The sequence below is a fragment of the Pinus tabuliformis genome, chromosome 1_1, assembly GCF_031772625.1.
Source record: "Pinus tabuliformis cultivar Carrire ecotype Pingquan chromosome 1_1, CPIR1, whole genome shotgun sequence".
Lineage (NCBI taxonomy): Eukaryota > Viridiplantae > Streptophyta > Pinopsida > Pinales > Pinaceae > Pinus > Pinus tabuliformis.
Window position 1 is genome coordinate 791,762,625 of NC_142297.1, and position 22,652 is coordinate 791,785,276.

The following is a 22,652-nucleotide window of genomic DNA, read 5'->3' on the forward strand; positions in this document are numbered from 1 at the left end:
CTTTCATAAAGGAAAAATGAAAGTAGCTTTACTTTGTTTGTTTCTAAGGTAGCTACCACACCTTAGTGGGATTAGCAGTTCTGCATAGACACTTTTCCCTGTAACATGGGGGCAAGATGTAACACCCCAAGTTGCATAAAAATGACTGAAACTACTAAGTTGATTTTTACTAAATGTTATTTTAAGTTTTATTACATTTTGATGTTAAATATTAACTTACTAAGGTTGGATTACCAAGAAACATACATTGAGATTACCCAAATTATTGGTAGTACTAATTTAACATGAATAAAAAAAAATTGTTTAATTAAAAGAAATGGTTGCCAAGAAACAGTTACCCTCTGCATGAGATGGGAAATATAGAGAGGGGAAGAGGAGCAAAAAGGCTATCTTAGAGCTGGGTGGAACAAACTAGTGGGAAAGTTGCTCAACACGATCAATAAGAAAGTACAGAGATTAAGGCTAGACGGGAGTCATGAGGCCCATAATACTAACTGTAACTGGACAAAATCCAGTGTGAAAGATAGAAGGTGCTTGGGGGAGAGTCTAGACGTGATTGCCATACTTGTGGCTGGTAGGAGAGACCTTCTGAACACATTTCCATTGCAGGGTAACAAATGAAGTAAGTTAGCAAGCTTCTAAAGATTTATTACTATACTATAAATATGATTACATGACTTACAGGATTAATATATGATTAGTGTAAAAATTTTATGCTAGACTGTAGATATTATTATGTGAATTGCAAGTAAACAAACAAGTAGCATAGAAGGCTTACTACTGAACTAATAGCCATGGATTTTTATTAAATACTCAGTAAATAATGGATAAACTAAACGATTACAGCTAAATTATTTGTTTTACAGAATAGGAAAATAAGATAAATTCTAGAGCAGTACCACTGACAATATATTGATATAGATCATAGAATACATTCCTGTGAATATAACTTATCAATGAAGCAAAGGAAAGCATAAATAAATTTTCAGACGAAATGTACAGTAATCATAAAGTCTAGTGGAACATAAAGATTAACGTTCGTCCAAATATGAAATGATTTCCTAATCTGAGTTAAGTAAACATTTGACACAAAATGGAAATGAAACACTTATCATTACAGGTCTTTACAATGAATAAAATCTATATAAAAAACCATAGGTAACACTACAAGAACCTTTAATAAGAAATTATCACTTTTAAATCAATACAACGCCTCTATCAACCATGTTATAGAACACTGATGCACAGGAAAGGTGAGAATGATGTAAACATTCATATAACATGATTAAACTAAAAAAGCATGTATTTCTAATCAAATATAGAAGCTATGAAGTGGTCGATGCCATCGATACGGTTGATTGGAGGAATGCTCGACCTCTCCTTAAATTAATTAAGAAAGTTATTACAACACATCCCATAAAGCAAAACGGAAACAGACTCTTAGCTGCCGATAACCGCCGAGCATAGTTATTCATTCCTCAAAAATTACATTTCAAAAGGGAATTTTCGACAACCAGAGCTTGTCAAATAACTAGAAATAAAATTTAAAGAACCTGTGCTTATAATTAATAACCTAAATTCACTTATAAGGGGAAAAACCTCCACATAAAACCCTTAAATAATTTAAGTCTGGAATAGTAATAGAAAGAATCAGCTCCAACCTGGAAATCAACTGGAATTTAGTAACTCTTATGAGTTTAATGGCCACAATCCTAATTAACAGACCTCCTGAAAAGTTGCTTACTTGTAAATGGAGGTCGAGAGTATGTTAAAGCTAGTGGAGGTAAAACCCTTGTTCATTTATATAAATGGAATAATAACTAAGGAAGAGTTTTACCTGAATCGAAGTCATGACCTCGGTGAGTCGCCTACCTATAAAGAAAGATGAGACTCAGTTACGAAATGAGAGGTTAACGCAAGCAAAAAGACTAGAAGGAAAACCCTTTATGAGTCAGAGACTGAGATAGGACTATTGCCCTGAATTTCTCACTGTGGAGGTATACCTGGTTCTGATGACCCTTTCTACTTTCTTCCTTCTACCATCTCTGAAGCTTCATGGGCCATTCTTGCATAATGGCGAAAGACCGTTAGAATAGGTTTAAAGTGAAAACCTAATCAAGAACAGACCTTCAAGCCTGAGCAGTGGAAGTTCAACATTTTCTCCATTGTAGGGCATACATGTTCCGTGGGTTCAACAACCTCCACGGTTTCAACCATTGGAACATACTTTAACCGGTTAGTGACTTCGCATTGCAGCGCAACACAAGACAAAGAAAGAACTACAACAATAAGACCTCCAAGGTTCGGGTTGGCGACTTCTCATCACAATGTAGCACAAGACAAAGGAAGAACTACAACAATGAGACCTCCAAGGTTCGGGTGCGAAGAATCAGTTATAGGGATAAACCCTACCCATCTCTCGCCATCAGATCAAGGACTTAACATCAACGGTAGAAAGTCGGAACAGATGGCATGATTGAACAAGAGTATTGACCCAAAGAACAATTTCCTACCACGTGTTGCTAAGGACGAGTGTTGATACAACATAGTACACCATGAATCAATGTGCATAATAAACCCGGAGGATCCTCAGTTAGATCTCCTCACCTATCCATTAAATTAACATGTATTCGTATTCGAAAAATGTGTATGGTATATATGTCATCCATTTCCTCCGTGGATCGATACATACATATATATGTATGGTTAGGTGCCAATGGTTTTGATATAAGAAATTTTTTTATTTTGTGTATTTTTTTCTAAGATTTATATAAACTTTGTAGTTTAGATGTTACAAATATTCATATAATTTTATTAAACAATGGTATTTCTCAAACTTATTAAAAACTACATGATTCCTTTCCTTTTCTATATGTTATTAATAACATATAATTGAGGTTGGGATTATAATATTGGGCTTTAACATATTAAAGTTTAATATTATAATATTCATATAATTTTATTTAACTTCAGATTGACATTGTAATTCTATTTATTCAATATCACACATTACAAAATTAAAGTTTAATATTAAAATTTACAATAATGAGATTATTAATGGATTTATAATATAAATTTATAATATTATGTTTAATATTAAATTTATAATAATATTATTTTTATGATGTTTTCTATATTTCCTTAGTTTTAATATTAAAGTTTATAATATTGGTTTTATAATATTAGGGTTTAATATTAGAGCTTATAATATTAAGTTTAATATCAAGATTTATAATATTGAGTATTTAATATTTGGTTTATAATATTAAGTTTTAATATTAAGGATTTAAAGATATTCAGATAAACATGTACACATTTAGACAAAGTGGCCTTTGGTGTTCTCTTCACCAATGATCAACTTTGTTTGCTACAAGAATAATTATTTTCTCAAAAATAAAAAAACTATCATTATAAAAACGAAATATTAGAGTTAAAAACTAGGGTTTCAATGTTAATTGAAACTTACTCACTTAGTTGAATACTTAAGTTATGATTACTTATAAATAAACCCTAATATTATGATCCTATTCTGAAGTCTCACTATTAAAACATAATATTAATACCAAATACTAAAACCCACTATTTATACATAATTATTACTTATATAATTATTATAATTATATGGGAATTAATATTAATGATAATATTAAATCTCTACTATACACCAAATAATTATTAATGTGGTTGATATAAGCAGATCATTGTATATCAACCACAAGTACTAATGTGGTTGTGCATGTGCTTGATCAACCACAATGCATATGCTTCGCGTGCTTCTATTTAAGTATATCACTCACATTTATTGATGTGGTTGTCCTAATTTATTAACAATATTCATTGTGTTTGTTGGTTTAGCATGTTCCCAGAGGAATCAAACCACCTACCTCCCTCTCTATTTAAGTGTTGTCTTCCCTCTAATTATCTACCTCCTTTCCTAAACACACTTCTGTAGGTGCACTTGTGAAATGGTTGAAGAGTTGCCTTACCTCTAATTATCAAAGTAACCTTGAGTTTAAATATTATGAACGATTTATATTTATATTAATAGACATGTTTATTTTGACATAAATCTTTTCAAAATTTAAATTTAATTATCAATAATTATTAGATTGATGGTAGAGATTTAATCTTCACATCATATTCTAAAATACTAATAGTATATATCAATGAAAAGTTAAAATTTATTTCAGTTATATTCTTTTTTATTTTTAATTAAATTGATTAATTAGAAAAAAATATCATATGATAAATTATGATATTGATTCATAATATTTTAACAAAACTTATTTATAAATTAGTAACCTTCCTAAATAAATATATTTTATAATATTATTACATATTTTATTAAATTAACATATATTTAATGTATATATTAATTTTTTAAAATAATAATAATTATAATAGAAGTATAATTTAATTAATTTTTTAATTATAAATTGATAATTATTAATATTTAAAAACCATTTTGTTATATGAATATCACAAATAAAAACTTCTTTCCTGGAACACCGTCAGATTCATGAAGCCATCTGGGCGGCTCAGGAAGCCCTCCACACCATCTGGACCAAGCACCACAAATCCACTATCTTAAAGATAGATTTAGCAAAGGCTTTTGACCGTGTCAGCTGGCTCTACATTAAGATGCTCCTTATCCATCTGGGCTTCCCCATCAACTTCATCACTTGGATCATGGCTTGTATCTCCACTCCCACCTTTAGTGTTCTAATAAATGGGTCAGCATCATAGTTTTTTCACTCTGAACGTGGACTTAGACAAGTTTGTCCTTTGTCTCCTCTTCTCTTCCTGATTGTCATTGACGGCCTGAGTCGGCTTATCGATACAACAAAGAGAAATGGGGATCTTAGTGGACTCAAAATATCTGATGACTGCTTTCTCACCCATCTTCTTTTCGTGGACAATGTCATGATCTTCCTTGATGGTAGCATCAGGGATTCTCACTCCTTCTCAAATATACTCACTCTATTCTCAGCTGCTACAGGGATGCTTGCAAATCACACTAAATCTTCCATCATTATGTCCAGAACCTCTATACAAGAGTACCATTTGGCTCGCGATCTGTTCCCTTTCTGCATCCATCCCTTAGACCGTGGCCTCAAATATCTAGGATTCTCGATCAAGCCTATCAGTCAAAAGATAGCTGACTGGGTCTGGATAGTTGAAAAATTGGAGAAACGCCTCAATATTTGGAGCCACCGATATCTATCTAGAGCTGGCAGACTTGTATTGGTAAAATCCGTCCTTGAGGCCACCCCGGTCTTTTGGATGGCTCTTGCTTGGATTCCGAGGAACATCTTGGCTAGATTACAACAAATTTGCAACAGATATCTGTGGAATGGGAATCATGAAAAATGCATATTTGCTTGGGTAGGATGGAAGAAGATTGCGACTTGGAAAAAATGGGGTGGCTGGGGACTCAAAGACCTGCCTACATTTGCACAAGCCCTTGCAGCAAAAATGGGTGGACTTTACTCACAGGCAATAATCTCTGGACCGGTATCACATATCACAAATATATCTAGCCTCTACACATCATGGAATGAATCCGACTTCCAACCTGGCCTAAATCTGGTATCTCATCTGTATGGAAAGCTCTTCTTAATTATATGCCTCTCATCAGAGATAATCTGGTATGGAAAATCAATGACGGATCTTTGGCTCGTATTGGTATGGACCCTTGGAATGGTAGCGGTGGTAGGCATATACTACCTGAGGCCCTCATTCGACACCTACACTCACTAGAGATTAAAGTGTTGGCTCACATTGTTGATCCACATAACTCATCCATATTAGACCAGCGCTGGAAATCCGCATTGCAAATTAATCTTCAACCTCTCTGGCACCAGGAATGGACTGCATATGCAAATGCGTTATCAGAGTCACACATCAGGATTAAACAAGGGTCGGACAAGCTTATCTAGCATCATTCCGAGAATGGAATATACACTTCCAAGACAGGTTATCTATCGCTGATATTGCACAAGGTTCCGGATTTGATTTCATTTTGTGGAAGTGACTATGGAAGCTCACCGCGCCCCCCAGGTAGAAACTATTCTTTTGGTGTATACTTAAAGGTGTAGCACCCACAGGGGAATACCTCATGCGCTGAGCAGTTTATGGACCTACCTAGTGTACCCTGTTTAAAAGAGATTCCAAATCGAACCACCATATATTTCTAAAGTGTACATCACTAACGACCTTGTGGCAATCTCTATCTTCCTCTATATAATCCACAGGCAATTGGGAAGGAGACGATATAATCCAAACCTGGGAATCATGGTATGATGGTGACAAAAACTCCAAATTATGAAGTTTGCCTATTATTATTAGCTGGTACCTCTGGCTGGCTCGAAATCGGGCAATCATTGATGAAAAAACAGTGAGCTGGCCCCATCTTACTGCTCATATTATATCTGCCTATAATGAACTGTCTGAGCCGCCACAACCTCATTCTAGAAGACCGTGCGACTCACCGCATGTTGAAAAAATCACTCCATGGGCATTCTTTGATGGTGCTCCCCAGCAGCAGGGTTGTGGGGGAGGTTTTCTATTATACATTAATGAAAGTCACTACTATAAAGTCAAAATGGGACTGGGGATTGGCACAAACAATTTCGCATAGATTATCACTCTTCGTCATCTCTTGCATTTTGCACTAGGGCACAACTGCATGCACATTCATATTTTTGGAGACTCGAAGATCATTATAGATTGGTTCAATAACATTACTGTTTGTCACACACACACACTTAGTAATATCTTGGATGAAATAAATATACCGAAGGCTCAATTTATTGACATCACTTGCAATCATATCTACAGGGAACACAACAGCAGTGCCGACCAACTATCCAAGGAGGCCACGACACTTCCCAGACGACAGTGGATGATTCAGGAGCAGCGAGGAACAAATGCATATCAATACTATCATCGTCCTTACATAGATACTCACTATCATAGGGCAGCCAGCCCATGAGACACAATCTGGAATGATACATTTTGAACAACTTATGTACATAGATGACAACACTACTTATCAGAAGCCCTGCGTGGCAATATGTATATATAAACAGAACAACAAATGAACATCCTGCGTGATGATTTTGGTTTTATAACAGACATCCTAGACTTATAAACTGAGCCCATATGAGGCAGATGAACCCTATAACATATGCTTAATGCATCTACAACATGTAATTTTTCAAGTTAATGAAAGATTACGATTTTTCGAGTAGAAAAAAAATAGAAAAAAAAAAAAACCAAAAACAAAAACAAAAACAAAAAACAAATAAACAAACAAAACGAAACAAAAAACAACACAAATAAAAACTCATAAATTGGTCATTTAATTATATGAATAACACAAATAAAAACTCAAATAAAAACTCATAAATTGGTCGTCTAATGATACTCTCTTAAACAAACTGCTAGAATAGTTTGTTTTTTTTTGAATTATATTTAGCTCGTTTTTTTAATATATTTAGTTTATATTTAATATGCTTTCGTAATAGGATAATAAATGCTAATAGAACATGAAATAAGTAATCAAGCTCGATGCTAGAGGTGCAATCAATGGTTACATATGACGTATTCCATAGAGTGTATACAAGTAGTCATGTTTCCATAGGAGTCTTCATTACCTTTAGCTGATAATATTTGGTTTATATTTTAGTTTTGATTATAAGATCTATATTTTAACTTTTTTTATCTAGTTTATATTTTATTTTGATTAAAATTAATTTATTTATAGATTCATATATATATATATATATATAATTTTATTAAATTAAATTAATGTGTGTTGATATATAAAATATATTTCAAAATGTAATATATTGGTGAAAAGGTAATAGTATTTATTTAATTTACATCAATACACGTCATGACTTGGTTATTAAAATTAATTTTAACATTAGAAAAAATAAAATGGTCTCTTAAAAACAAGATTAGAGAATGAATGGATAAAAAAGAAGGTTAAGGATAGTAAATTTGTAAAGATAGTAAAGATAGTAATATTAATAATGGATAAATTATGAAAGAAATGGTCAGCTCCGAGGTGAGGCTAGCTCACAATGGGAGTGCATGCACAGGACACTTCCGAACAATTTCCTTTTAAATACGGTCCAAGGACTAAATATAACTCATAATCTCAACCAACACTTAATATAGAGCACGCTATATTTCTCCATTATTCCAAGTTCCCTCCTTAATGGGGAAATGGATCAAAGAATAACATGAATTTTGGTGAACCAACGCATACGATAGTCAATATATTCCAAGTTCCCTCCTTAATGGAGAAATGGATCAAAGAATAACCTGAATAACATGTATTTTGGTGAACCAGCACATACAATAGTCAATAGTCTTAAGAAATTAAGACAACCACATTAATTAATGTGATTTATGTACTTATATAGATCCACCTCAAGCACATTAACTATGGTTGATATACACTAATCGATTTATATCAAACACATTAATAATTATATTATTGGGTGTACAGTAGAGATTTTTATTAATATTAATATTAATAGTAACTATTATATAACATCAATGACATTAATAATTATTAGTAATTATTGGGTGTACAGTAGACATTTAATATTAATATTAATATTAATTATTGTACAACCTACTTCCTTTTCTCTTGAAGTGTTACCTCTGATTCTCTACTAATTATTGGGTGTAAAATCGACATTTAATATTAATATTAATATTAATATTAATTTTAATTGTTGTACAGCCTACCTCCCTTTCTGTTGAAGTGTTGCCTCACCTTTGATTCTCTACCTCCTTCCCTAAGCAAACTTTTGTAGGTGCACTTGTGAAGTTATTGAAGAGTTCTCTACCTCCTTATTGCCTCACCACTGATTCTCTACCTCCTTCCCTAAGCCTCCTTCCCAAAGGATACTTCTGTAGGTGCACTTGTGAAGTGGTTGAAGAGTTCTCTACCTCCTTCCCTAAGCAGACTTATGTAGGTGCACTTGTGAAGTCATTGAATAGTTGTCTTACCTCTAATTATCGAATTCCCCAAATCAATTCGATATAAAAAACTAGCAATTCAATGTAAAAAATAGAGAGACCCTGTTTAAATATTATCAACAATTTTATATTTATGTTAATAGAAATGTTTATTTTGAAATAGACTTTTTAAAATTTTAATTTAATTATCAATAATTATTAGGTTGATAGTGGAGATTTAATCTTTACATAATATTCTAAGATAATAATAGTAGTATGTATAAATGAAAAATTGGAATGTATTTTAGTTATACTTTTATTTTTTCTTTTAATTAAATTAATTAATTAAAAAAAAATATCATATAATAAGTTATCATATTGATTGATATTTTAACCTAATTTATTTATAAATTAAAAATCTTAATAATTAACTAAAGTGAATATACTTAATATTATTATTATATAATTATTAAATTAGTGTATATTTAATTTATATATTAAATCTTTTGAATTAATATTCATAAACCATTTAGTTATATTATTATCTTAATTATATGAATACCACAACTAAAAATTCATAAACTGGTTGTCTCTAATAAAATTTGCAGTAGAAAAAAGAAAACTAAAAATTAATTTCATTACCTCGAGTTGATGAAGACACCACCAGAGGCTTAGGCTTCATTGCTTCGCTTTGTTCAAACATGCATAAATGTTCGTTGTATAATGATGTTCTCTTAAACGAACTGCTAATATATGGAGTTAATTTGTATTTTTATTTTTATTTTTAAATATATTAGGTTTATATTTAATATGTTTTGTTGAAATATTGTTACAGTTTAATTTTTTTATTATTTGGTTCTATATTTTAGTTTTAATTTTAATGGTGAATTCTGTACTTTATTTTGGTCAAAATAAAAAATTTATAAAATAAAAATAAAAAACCACAATTTCAACCGAAGGAAAAAAATTAATGCCAATATGTACACCATACATGTTATAAAAAACTTTTGAAAGTGTAATATCCCTACAAGCTCTTTAGCATTGGTGAAAACTAACTTTGTAACACTCATAAAATTAAGAGGGCCTCTTAAAAACAAGTTTGGAGAATGAACGGATAAAAAAAAAATTGCCAAATATAATAAAGATGGTGTAACAACGAAATAGTTAGGTTTTGAGTAGTTACAAAATACTTTAGATTTATGTTATTGAAAGCAGGTTTTTATGGGTAGGTTTTTTACACGAATGTTTTGATGAAAGCAGGTTTTTGGTTTTTATGGGTAGGTTTTTTACACGAATGTTTTGATGGGGAAGGGATGCACCTCTTGGAACATGATAAACAAGGGAAGCTGCGAGGCAGCAAGTCCCTGCATTAAGTTCAGCCTGAGAATGCACCTGCACCTGGATGAAGAAGGTTATGGAGGATAACAGAGAAAATTCATCTACGGGTTTGCCAGTCGCTGACCCAATCCATCACGGCGCTTCCCACGGGATCAGTTATTCCAAATCCCTTGAAAATATTTTCTCCGTATTGACCACCAGAATGCTGCAGAGCACAGTCGCCTATGCGTTGATTTGCATAATTCTGTGCGTAAGCCGCGACGGTGTCGTCCCAAACCAGAGCCTCGACGCCCACTTGGGCTCTCGCGTCATTGTGAGGAGATAAGAATCGTTGCTGTACATCTTGGCCTTGCCCGACTAAGCAGTACAATGCCAGTTGCAGGAAAAAAGCATACTTCAACGACCACTTCATATTGACAACGCTCAACCTAATGTCCAGAGCAGAGTTAAAGAGAGAAATCACTCACTGCACGCTTAATTCAATATCTGAAAACAGGCACATAGTATCGATATTTATAGCGAAAAACTCCAATCCACCATTGCGTAATATTGCTTCCACGACATGGAGGAAGATGCAATGAATGTATTTCAGTCAGCATCATGCAAATTTGTGAAAAATAACTCAATTCTAGAAGAACGCCAAGCCTTGACTGACTTGGAGTCCCGTTAGGAAATCCGCCATAGAATTCTGCAATGCAAGGCGTGCCAAATATAAAGATGGTGTGACCTGCTTCCGCATGGCGTTTGATTTTGAGATTTTGCAGAAAAAGTTGCTGCTTCTAAATGCGTATGAAACACGGTTGTTGAAAACACATACTTCAGGGAATAAAAACGTAGACTCAGCATTGCTTTTCTTTTAACATGGAATTTTTGTTTCAATTCCCTTCATTATTAAAAAACAAATCAAAGAAGTACTCTAACACTAACACGGAATCGTTGAAATATATGCCATTCCGGAAGAACGGGACATTGGTGGCTTCGTTCAAAATTGGAATTTTGACTAACTTACAAAACAAACGCCACGAGATTGGACAATTATGATACCGTTTATCAACAAGATAAATTGTAAGAAATTTATGTGAAGACAACTCCGAATAAGATAAGCATAACATAAGATAAGATAGTGATGGTATTGAAACAAAGAATACAAGTGAATGGATGTATCAGGTAATGGCGTGACCAAGTGTACTGTGAGATATTCGCATCCTCCTTTGAACGTGATCAGGACAAAGGAACAGTTCTGAGCCACCAGGTAATGGCGTGACCAAGTGTACTATGAGATATTCGCATCCTCCTTTGAACGTGATCAGGACAAAGGAACAGTTCTGAGCCACCCTTTTTCACGTGCACATATTTGCAATTTTCCTATTCATTGCGAAAAATTTAAAATATTAATTTAATTTAATGGTAACTTTTATACTCTAGACGCAACAAGCGATAATTTAAGATTTTGTTCGAGAAGAAAATTTCTTGAAAGATATTTTGAGTTTAATTTAATGCCTTTGCTTCAATAATATTCCAGATGCAACATAAATAGAAGTGAGTTTAAACATGAAAATCTTGTAAGTTTAGAGTCGGATGTAAAACTTATTTATGTTCCTTGAATAGAACTTCGAATTCATTTATAAAGCCTCGAATATCTAATATCTTACGACAAACATTTAAATTTCCAGAATACGCTGCGAGAAAAAACCCAAGGCATTTAGTTGGTTATTAGCGGTGCTCATTCATTTCTTCTTCCACGTCAAGCAAACATTTCTGTATATTTCTGTATACACTGCAGAATAAGAGGATGGGACATGTGTCATACATGCAGGTGGGCCACACAAACGGATTGCCCGTTGGAGTACATATAGTCATACATGTCTTCTATAGACATAGCCCTTCCACAGAGATTCAGTCCCTTCACAAAAGTTCAGTCCAATCAGAGATTCATTTCCATTAGCTTATATCTAGCTTTATATTAAGTTAGATCTTTCTAAACGTGTTTTAAGGTTCAACTTTAAGTTATTAGAAGGATGCATTTTTCCACTTGTTCCAATATTTAAAACGTTAAGTGTCTCGCCAACCTACACGTGTTCAACCATGTGGCAGCACACCACCTCACCGCTACCATCTTCTATATCCCATTCCCAACATGCAAGAGCTATTCGACCTGATCCACAGCCATAGCTGCCAACAAATTATGTGAGATTTGAGGGAAGAGTCTGCAAATGAGTTCGTGATCGCGATCGTTTAAATATGAGGGACGCAGTCAGCTTCAAGGATCAGTTGGGCAGGGTGAAGTTTTCATGGCCGCCTCGCATCCCCAGGAGGACCATCACCACCGCTTTCGTCTCTACACTCAGTGTTGCAGGTAACTTATAATAAACCCATTCCCCGGTTCAACATATGAGTTTTTTTTACAAGTTAATTCATTAACTGTGCAGGCCTGGGATGGCTAGTCTTCGGTCATGAGCCCTTCGCGTCCAAACTCGAACCCGTGACCTCTGCTGTAAAGAAGATGATGAGGGGAGGAAGGGTTCCAACAGTACCGACAGAGGATAATGAACGGGTAATACCTGTCGATCCAAAATGGTCACTGAATTTTTCAGAGCTTGTATGGTTTTCCAGTGAAGTCTTTGGTCATAAAATGTGGAGAAGGTATTGTTGTGGGTGTAATTCCTTTTTGGTGTAATAATGTAGGTGTAATTTTTTCAAACAGTTGTGGGTAACTGCTGTAGGTATGTTATCTTGTTTAACCATCAAAAAGTAATTGCACAAATTTCAATGAATGCTCATAAGCTCATACAGAAAATCCAACACAGGAAGATAACCATATGACATCCACACATTATCCCTCACCCAAAGTGAATACTACAACAATATAAATATTAATTTCTCCTTTAGAATTTGTTAGGCCCCTATACTACTAGTGTAACCCCTTATTGTTATTAGTATAACCCACTTATTATATTGATGTACCCATGTAGTGCCCATATTGTTACTATTGTACCCCATAGAAGCCCACTATTGTTATTATTGTGCCCTTACATTATTATTGTTATGTCGGCTCTGATTATGTTATGCCCCCTTAGACTCCTATATACAGAAAGGAGGTCTTTTCATTTGTATCATCGAAGAATTGTTCATTTATGTAATGTAAAGGAGGTTTCCCCCTCGAAGATGCTGAATTCTAAGGCATTGATATATCTTTTCTATCTTTTCTTGAGCTGGTTTCATAACATTTGGTATCAAAGCTTTGGATTCTAGGGTTTCGTTGCTCCAAACAGGTCATCGTGACATTTTCGCTATAACTTTTTTCTGTTAAGTTTCAGAAGTCGCAAAAAAAACCCATTTGAGAAGAAATCTCGTTGAACCTTGGGTCTGAATTTCAGAGCTTTTAGCGCGATATTTGCGGAGATATGATCTGATGAAGTTGGTCTCTTTGCAGACTCCTAAATTAGATTCCAAACAGGTGACCTGGGGAAAATCGTCATAACTTTCTTTCTGAGCATCAAATTGAAATTTCATAAGAAGGTACAAAAATAGGACAGACTGTAGTTTTCTTGTATATATTTTTTAGAGTCAAAGGTCGAAACAGTGACACGTGGCACTTCATACAAGTTCGCTCTACTGAATTAGTCTATAATCAGGTCACTGCGGGAGATTTTGCATAACTCTTTCTTGGAGAATCCAATTTGGATCAGACTAGTGGCATTGGAAAGAGGGCACAAAGGACTACTACAGGTCACAATTTCAGAACTTAAAGATCTGATAGTACAGAGTTACAGTCGTTTCAAGGTCGAGCTCCTAAAATCAAGAAAAAGCAAGATGAGGAAGTTTGATGGCAAGGATCCAGTAAATTGGATACTTCAGATGGAGCAATATTATGATCTACATGGTGTACAACTGTTACAAAAGGTATGTATTGCATCTTCATATTTAGAACCAGATCAATTTTTATGGTACAAAGGGCTTTGTTCTCGTAAACAACTTGTTACGTGGTCAATTTTCACAGAGGAAATGATAACACATTATGAGGATACAAAGAGCAACACCTTCTTTAGAGCAACACCACAACAATTGGAAAGAGTAAAAGGGCTTTGTGACATAATGGAAAGCAAAATTATGGAAACCAGGAAGCGTACCCCTCACAACTATAAATATGGAAGTGTTGTTTCTCCTAGCCTTCCACAACCTACAAGGGTTACACCACAACAATTGGAAAAAAAAGAAGAGAAAAAGAGCTTTGTTACAATTGTGATAGCAAATGCACTAAACGTCATAAGTGTGCTGAGAAGAAGTTATTTTACATAGAATATGAAGAGGAGGAAGAAAAGGATCAAGAAACATCAAAAGAAGAAGATATACACCAAGACCCCACCCTAGAGAAAGAAGAAATGAATCAGACCATATCTTGTAAAGCATTGGCAAGAATTACCACTCCTCAAGCTCTCAAGATAGAAGGACATATCAAGAAGAAAAAGGTGCAAGAAGTGAAAGATCACATCGAGAAAGAAGAAATGAATCCAACCATATCTTGTAATTCATTGTTCGAAATTACCACGCCTCAAACTATCAATATAGAAGGACATATCAAGAAGAAAAATGTTCGAGAAGTGAAAGATCACATCAAGCATCAAGAAATGAATCCGACCATATCTTGTAAAGGATTGGAAGAAATTACCACTCCTCAAACTCTAGATATAGAAGGACATATCAAGAAGAAAAAGGTTCAAGCAGTGAAAGATCACATCAAGCATCAACAACAAGTTCTCCAACTTTTAAAGGATAACGCCACTTCGGTGAAAAATCAAACGAAACAACAGGGAGATCAACATCGTAGTGAAAAATGTTTTGATGTAGGTGATTGGGTATTTTTACTGCTACATCTCAAGCAAGCTATTTATGATAAGGAAATGTTGGCAATACTACATGCACTTAAAAAATGGCGACCTTACCGAATGGGAAGACTCTTCAAGAATGAGGATGTGGAAGCATTGTTTTGTGCTATTTATATTATCCAAATAGATTGGATAAACGAAGCAAGGGATGAATGGAATAAGGACGAAGAAGTATGGCCACTTATTCAAAAGTTGCAAGAGATCCCAATTCAAACAATATTGCCAGAAATTGAAGAGGAAGGAAAAATCATATTGGAACCTGGAGCAGTCACAGAAACAAGAACCCGAAAGCTACGAAATAGATCAATTTCAGAGTATCTCATCAAGTGGAAGAACTTACCCGCTGAATATTCCACATGGGAGGACAGGAATTTTATACAGAAGCATCAAGAACTACTCAAGCGTTGAGGACAACGCTCTTTGAAGGAAAGGGGCATGTTAGGCCCCTATACTACTAGTGTAACCCCTTATTGTTATTAGTATAACCCACTTATTATATTGATGTACCCATGTAGTGCCCATATTGTTACTATTGTACCCCATAGAAGCCCACTATTGTTATTATTCTGCCCTTAAATTATTATTGTTATGTCGGCTCTGATTATGTTATGACCCCTTAGACTCCTATATATAGAAAGGAGGTCTTTTCATTTGTATCATCGAAGAATTGTTCATTTATGTAATGTAAAGGAGGTTGCCCCCTCGAAGAGGCTGAATTCTAAGGCGTTGATCTATCTTTTCTATCTTTTCTTAAGCTGGTTTCATAACAGAATTACACAGAATTATGTAGACTAGCAAAGATGCAAGTTAACACAGTCATCTATTAAAAAGTACAGTGCATGGAAATCATAGGAACCTAGTCATAAGTAGTAGTCTACCCTTTTTCTTGATCTTGCCTGCTTTATCCTTGACCGATGCGGACAAGCGACTACGTTCCTTTTTGAGTTGATTTTCTGCTTTATATTGTTTCATTTTGTTACTTGCTCTACTTGAAAAAGGATATGTTTATACGATGACTCAAAAGATAGGACTCCATCAATCATAGGATCGCATCATATTGATCAAATAGAAGACTGCACCATACATAAGACTGCATAATAAGATTTTTCTGAAAATTGAATTCTATGTAGCATTTTTTAGGTTTATACCAAATTAATCAATTACTTCAGTCTGTCGGATGGGAATAAATATTCAATTACTTCAGTCTGTCGGATGGGAATAAATATTCAATTACTTCAGCCTGTCGGATGGGAATAAATATTCAGAATCCATTAATTCTTGATATTGATCTCTGTGACAGGGCTCTTTGCACAACAATAGAAGAATTGCGGCAACAATTTGTTGTTTCAAAATGCTTTCATCTTCAAGTCTCTATATCAATCTTCAAGTCTCTATATCAATCAGTTAAGCGATAGGTGGTTTACCTGTTTAACTTTCGACATGTATGCTTTCATAATGCAGGTCAGTAGATGCGCTGGTGGCCTCAATTTCTCCAACAGCCCACAGGAGTACAGCCAAACGGTGGAGCGCTTCATCAGAGTATTAGCAAGGGACTGGACTCCATTATTATGTAGAATACTCAGGGACTCCAAAGACTCAAGGACTTTGGCTTATGGAAAACTCTCCTATGCAATCTCGCGAATAGGACAACTGTTCCAGTTTATGGAATGGCACCTAGATTGAAGCGGTGGTACGTGGCAGGCGACAGGCGCACTAGAGCTTCTTCGCAGATGGACATGCCACCTTACCGTGAAGCTTATGAGCTTAGAATTAATTCAATTCAGTTTCAGTATAACACTTAATGTTTTAAACTAATGTGTAGCATTAGTTTACTTTGCTACACAAAAATTCCAAATGCCAACGGAAAAAATAATATAACCTATGTTTTAACCCCTCCCGCCTCGGGAAGAGGCTAAATAAGACTATCAAATTAATATTTCAATAAAAGTTTGGTTATTCATAGTCATTTGTAATGGTAAGCAGGTGGTAAGCATGTGAATTAATGTTAAATACCATCTTTTCAATTCCTATAGTCCCTGGCCATTGCCAGATGGTAGGGACTAATAACGACATGTCTGCCCATTCGAAATACAGAGCCTATATTAATTAAAAATCTGAAGGAGGGGTATTGGAGGAAACTATTTCCTTTTCTAGAGGATGGTTGAAAATATTTGTGAAATCTAATGCAAATCTCGTGATATTTCTCTGTCTACATGTTTGGAAATTTTTGTGGTGAATTATAATATTAAATTAGTCGTAAGCAGAGTGTAGATCGTTCTATCTATTTATGGAGTCATATTATGGTCATGGATTATGGTCATTGTGAACTGAAAGAGCAATGAAAATAAAAGTCTAGGATGGACTGTAGGCATTTGTTTCCTCATCATGCAAAAATGAGGTCATTCTATGCTAGAGAGATAAGTAATTCAAAGAAAATATATGTTGTTACAGACAATCATGGTAAAAAGTAGAATTAATTATATTAATTTTGGGAAAAAATGCATCTTTTGCATAGCTTATTCATAATAAAAAATTAGTTAGTCTTAAAAAAAGGTTTTTCTTATTTTCATACATAAAATATGGGTTAATTATGATATTTTCTTGGAAAAACTACATGAGAATTTTTCAAATAAAAGATATAGAAACCATGTAATTTTTTGGAAAAGACTAAATGAGAATGGCATGCATAAAAAAAGAGTAGCCATGTATTATTTGAAAAGAAGTGTGTTCGAAAAATTAGAACTACGTTTAATTTCTTGAAAAATCAAAATATAAGTTTGCATGTAGGAAAAATAGCTACTATGTATTTGAGTTCTTAAAACGAATACATGAAACCCTGCATTCAAGAAGGTAAATAAGATTTGAAAAGATATTTCTTGGAATTATGTGCGTTTTAAAAACTATTATGTTTAGTTCCCCTTTCTAAGAACAAGAGCATGCAATTGCACACATGAAAATAATAGTTGATGAGTTAGATTTCTAGAAAATGAAATATGTTTTTACATGCATGGAAAAAAATAAATAGTTTGTTAAGCTCGTTTTATGCAATTACACGCACAAGAAATAATATCTATTGTGTTAGCCTTATTTTGGGAAATGAATGTGCATTTGTATGCATAAGAGCATCCACTATGATATTAATTTTGTTTTGGGACAATATTATGTATTTGCATGCATAAAAGAATGGTTGATATTCATTTGATCACTTGAAAAAAAAATGTGTTTTTGCATGCAATATTTACATAACTTCCTTTGAAAAGCAATATGTGTTTTCCATAGCTATCATGTTTTCTCTTTTGTAAAGAAGAAATAGTTGCATGCGAGAAATAATCACTACTGTGTTAGATTTATTTTGGAACAATTCTCCTTTGGATAAAAATTCATTTATAAAGGAACATGCATTGGCATGCATAAGAATAATATCCATGGTATTAGTTCTTTTGGAAATGATTACATAATTGTATATACAAATAAATAATTGAGAGTCTATTTTATTTTAAAAAAATTTATCTAGTTACATGCACAAGGATCAAAACTAAAATGCTAATTTCCTTTAAAAAAAAGAATAGTTCTGATGGTTTTCTTTTGGAAAAAAATGTAAAATTAATATGGTATTTATTTATATACATGCTTGATAGTTATACGCTTATAATTGATGCACGAGAAGTGTTGTTAAAAGAAGCATGTTGCAATCTCTTGGTTACATTTCATATATGCACATGAATAAATGTTGAAACATTGCTAGTATATATTTTTGTATTGGATGTATTAATATTTGATTTAATCATGATATCAAAGATTGTTAAGGATAGAAGTTGCAAAAGATGACCACAATGCATGCAAAAGATGGATTATGTTTAACATTATGCCAAGCAATAGACTAGTGTTTTATGCAGGTTAAAGAACGTCAATTGCACGATAGTCCACTAATGGGAAGAACCAAGACCCAAAGACACATTGCTCAAGTATTTGTAGGTAAATGATATCATGATGATTGTAATAGCGTATAGCTAGTTATGTCATATCTAAGATGATATTTTTTTGTAAAATTTTATGACAATATTCAAGGGATGGGCTCCCTTACAACCATTGAGTTAGGGGTGAACATATTCACATGCACTATATAATAAAATTTAATGGTTGTTGGTTTTCACCCTATGGGGTTTCCAAGGTATATGAGTGTCTAATGATTTTTTTTATTATTCTGTAATTCCTATGATGTTGATTGCTTCCATGATGTGACACTTACATTAGCAACTTTTTTATTAACTAACCTAGTTGAAAGAATCATGGAAATTGGTAAATGTTACAATAGGATGGTTATGATAATTTAATATATTAGGAGAAGTTATGTTATGTAATATAACTTCTTATTCTTTTGCTAAAGATTAATTTATGTAATGATGAATATTTTATCTAATAGATAGTAAAGGAATATGAAATTAGGAATAGGTAATTTGGAAAGTTACACATGGGTAAAATGGTATTACAAAATTTTAACTCCATGCATTTTTAAGCGAGGTTAACAGGGGATGGTACACACAATAATATAAATAATTATTCATAATTTTTAATATATATATATCTATATATATAAGTGTTTATACTCTAAAACTAACTTTAAAAAAATAAAAAAATTCAATATGGTGATATATATAAGTGTTTTATACTCTAAAACCAACTTTTTAAAAATAAAAAATTTCAATATGATGATCCAATTTGGATCAAACTTTTCTAATTTGGGGGACTTCTTGTCCACAAAAGATATTGCTGAATAAGGTGAGACATTTTTTCCTCTACCTTATCCCCAGAGTACCATTTAGCCTTCCTTCGAAGTTGGTGTTTTCATCCAATATGCAAAAGGCCAAAGGTCATGCTTCCCATATATTCTAATTTTAGATCTTTGTTGGAAAATTGCATCCTTTGTAAACTTTGTTCGAGTATATGGTGCTAATCCTTTATAGAACGTAGTGCCTACTTATTTTCTTGATCCAACGTTGAAATGCTCATAGAGTTCTAGATTTTCCACATTCACCATTATGTAAATGTGCATGTATGTGGGTAGACTAAATATATAGGTGTTGTAGCGGCTACAACCACCCTCCAAAATTGTTTTGGAGCCCCCCTAGCAACCTTTCACAGAAGCATGTCTTGCTTCATCAAGTACACTAGCTTTAGTGTTTTTCTTGCAAAATGACAACCTATCCATCAGAGCTTGTTGCATTCCCCTCACAAACTATTCTACCGGACTTGGTCTAGCTGCAGGCTAAGCAACTCCCTCAAGAAATTGTGTAATTCTAGAGGGAAACTAGTCTTCCCTCCAGAAATTACACAATTTTGTCAAGCAACCTGCTGGGCTCAAGAATTGTGCAAATCTACCACCCAATATTGACCCATAAAATTGCACAATTCCTCCCAGCAGGGATGCTCAACCTAAAAATTGTGCAATTTTAGGTAACAGTCAACTACTCTGCTGAGAAATTGTGCAATCTCTCTGGGAAGCCAGCCCAACTCCATCCCAAAAATGCACATTTTTTCCTCCAAGCTGAGCAGACTATTGCATGTGTAGTTGAGTTGATCGGATCCCTCTGGGACCGAGCAAAACTAATTTGCATGCATGGCCTGCTCCTCCCAAAGCAGCATGCAAAGGCATCCCTTGTTTTATAGATCTATTTTTAGCAGCTAGAGGTTACATGCAAAGATCATTTCAGAAACCTCCCACCAAGTGTCGCTTTCCCTAGATTTGTGGCATGCACATCGCAACCTCGATTTGATCAAAACTCATCAATCGGACACTGTAGAGTTCATTCCTCACATCTATCTTGTAACTCTAACATCCCACATTGCATCTAAGAGTCGTCGACACATTCAACTCAGTTGTTTTTGGGTAATCCTGTTATTCATGTTTTACGCTGCATTTCTGGCGCTTTTTGTTTTTCATTTTGTATGAATGTTTTCTGATTGATTTTAGTGAGCGCTTGCTGTCATTTTGATGCATACTAGCTTATCCTAGCACCGTTTCAGTTTTCATTAAAATCTCACTGTTGTCGCATACATGAAATTGTTTTTGCATGGACGGCTGTCGTTGCGACGACTCGCTTCACACACATGCATGCCATCCCGTTTCCTAAACCGTGCACTTGTTGTTTGCATGAATGATCATTCACTCTTGTTTTCACTCATCTCACCATGCATTCATACTTCTCATTATTCTAGTTGCCCGCTCGCTGGATTGGGTTGCCTTGGCCCATACCATGCCTTTTCCCAGCTAGCACTGCGCATTTCCGAAAGCGAAGGCTCTTCCTTCCCTCCAAAAATTACACAAGCCTAGCTAGGAACTGACCTCTAGGCTTGCGAAATTCTTGGAGGTAGTGTCCCGTTGGCCCTAGAAATTGTAGAATGCAGCTTGCTGGTTGCATGTCACTGCTAACTGAAATTGCACATTTTGTAGTTTCAATCCTGAGAAGGCCAGGTTGGACTATGTATTACATAGTTCCAGCAGTCAGTCAGCCTCCCAACATGCGAGACTTTTCCTTGCGTAGTTTTGGCAGTCAGTCTCCAGACCTCCTGACAGAAATTGCACAACCTTCATGATGAGTCACACAGGTATGTTGCAAGTTAGTTCTCAAGTTTGTTTTGGTTTTCGACTGACATATTGCATTCCATGAGTGTTTCTATGTATACAGGCATCACAAGTGTTCTTCTGTCTCTCCACAACATAATTACAATGGCCCTTGAGAGAGCATAGTCAAAGGGCATCATTGAGAGCACAATGTGGGTTGCAGCCAAGAAAGTGTCTATGAGATTACCTACCTATGAAGACATCAATATGTTCATAGAAAAGGATATCAAGATAAGATGGAAGCAACATCACAGCAAGCATAACCATTAGGAGCAGTAGAAGGTAGCACATATGCATGCAACAAATGCAAGAGGAAGGATGTTGACAACTTAGAGGTGGAACAAAGTTGCAAGATCGAGCAAATCCACTTATGATGAAAGAAAATTTGGAGACTCGAGCTATGAGTTGATGACGCAACATGAAGGTTGAGGAAAGATAGAGAACAAAATAGAAAAGGAGTTTCATATGCTGAAGAAACAACTTAAGGAAGAACAGGAGCTGCATAGACGAGAGAATGAGTTGTAGTAGGAACAGGTACAACAATGGGCACAACATGCACCCACGGATGTAATTGCACCCGTATAAGTTATAGATCTATCCTAGCAACTCATATGGAGCAGACATGGTGAGTAGTGTCGTTGATTGTATGCAATGGAATTAAGCAGCATGCATGTCATTGCATGCATGCATGCGATCCAACCTATTTGGTACATTGACCAAGGCGAAGACAAGAAGCAAGTCCAATTGGAGCTGAACATGTAGTTGACAGTTAATGTGCATGACCACCATCACACATTAGAAGATCAACACAGACACTATGCATCACT

At 34.4% G+C, this 22,652-nt stretch overlaps 1 protein-coding gene across 1 annotated transcript; it reads left to right on the top strand.

Moving 5' to 3' along the window:
* The first annotated feature begins 12,483 nt into the window (after positions 1–12,483).
* On the top strand, positions 12,484–16,977 carry LOC149216376 (uncharacterized). The gene is made up of 3 exons (XM_089391195.1): positions 12,484–12,673; positions 12,747–12,871; positions 16,665–16,977. Exons 1-3 carry the CDS (start codon positions 12,559–12,561, stop codon positions 16,884–16,886), a joined length of 462 nt encoding a protein of 153 aa, XP_089247321.1. The 5' UTR covers positions 12,484–12,558; the 3' UTR covers positions 16,887–16,977.
* Positions 16,978–22,652: the final 5,675 nt, after the last annotated feature.

Bases quoted from the DNA above. Each gene is read 5' to 3' on its own strand.
- LOC149216376 (XM_089391195.1), top strand. From the start codon at position 12,559: ATGAGGGACGCAGTCAGCTTCAAGGATCAGTTGGGCAGGGTGAAGTTT. The intron at 12,674-12,746 runs GTAACTTATAAT...TTAACTGTGCAG, and splicing joins CTCTACACTCAGTGTTGCAG to GCCTGGGATGGCTAGTCTTC. The intron at 12,872-16,664 runs GTAATACCTGTC...TTCATAATGCAG, and splicing joins CGACAGAGGATAATGAACGG to GTCAGTAGATGCGCTGGTGG.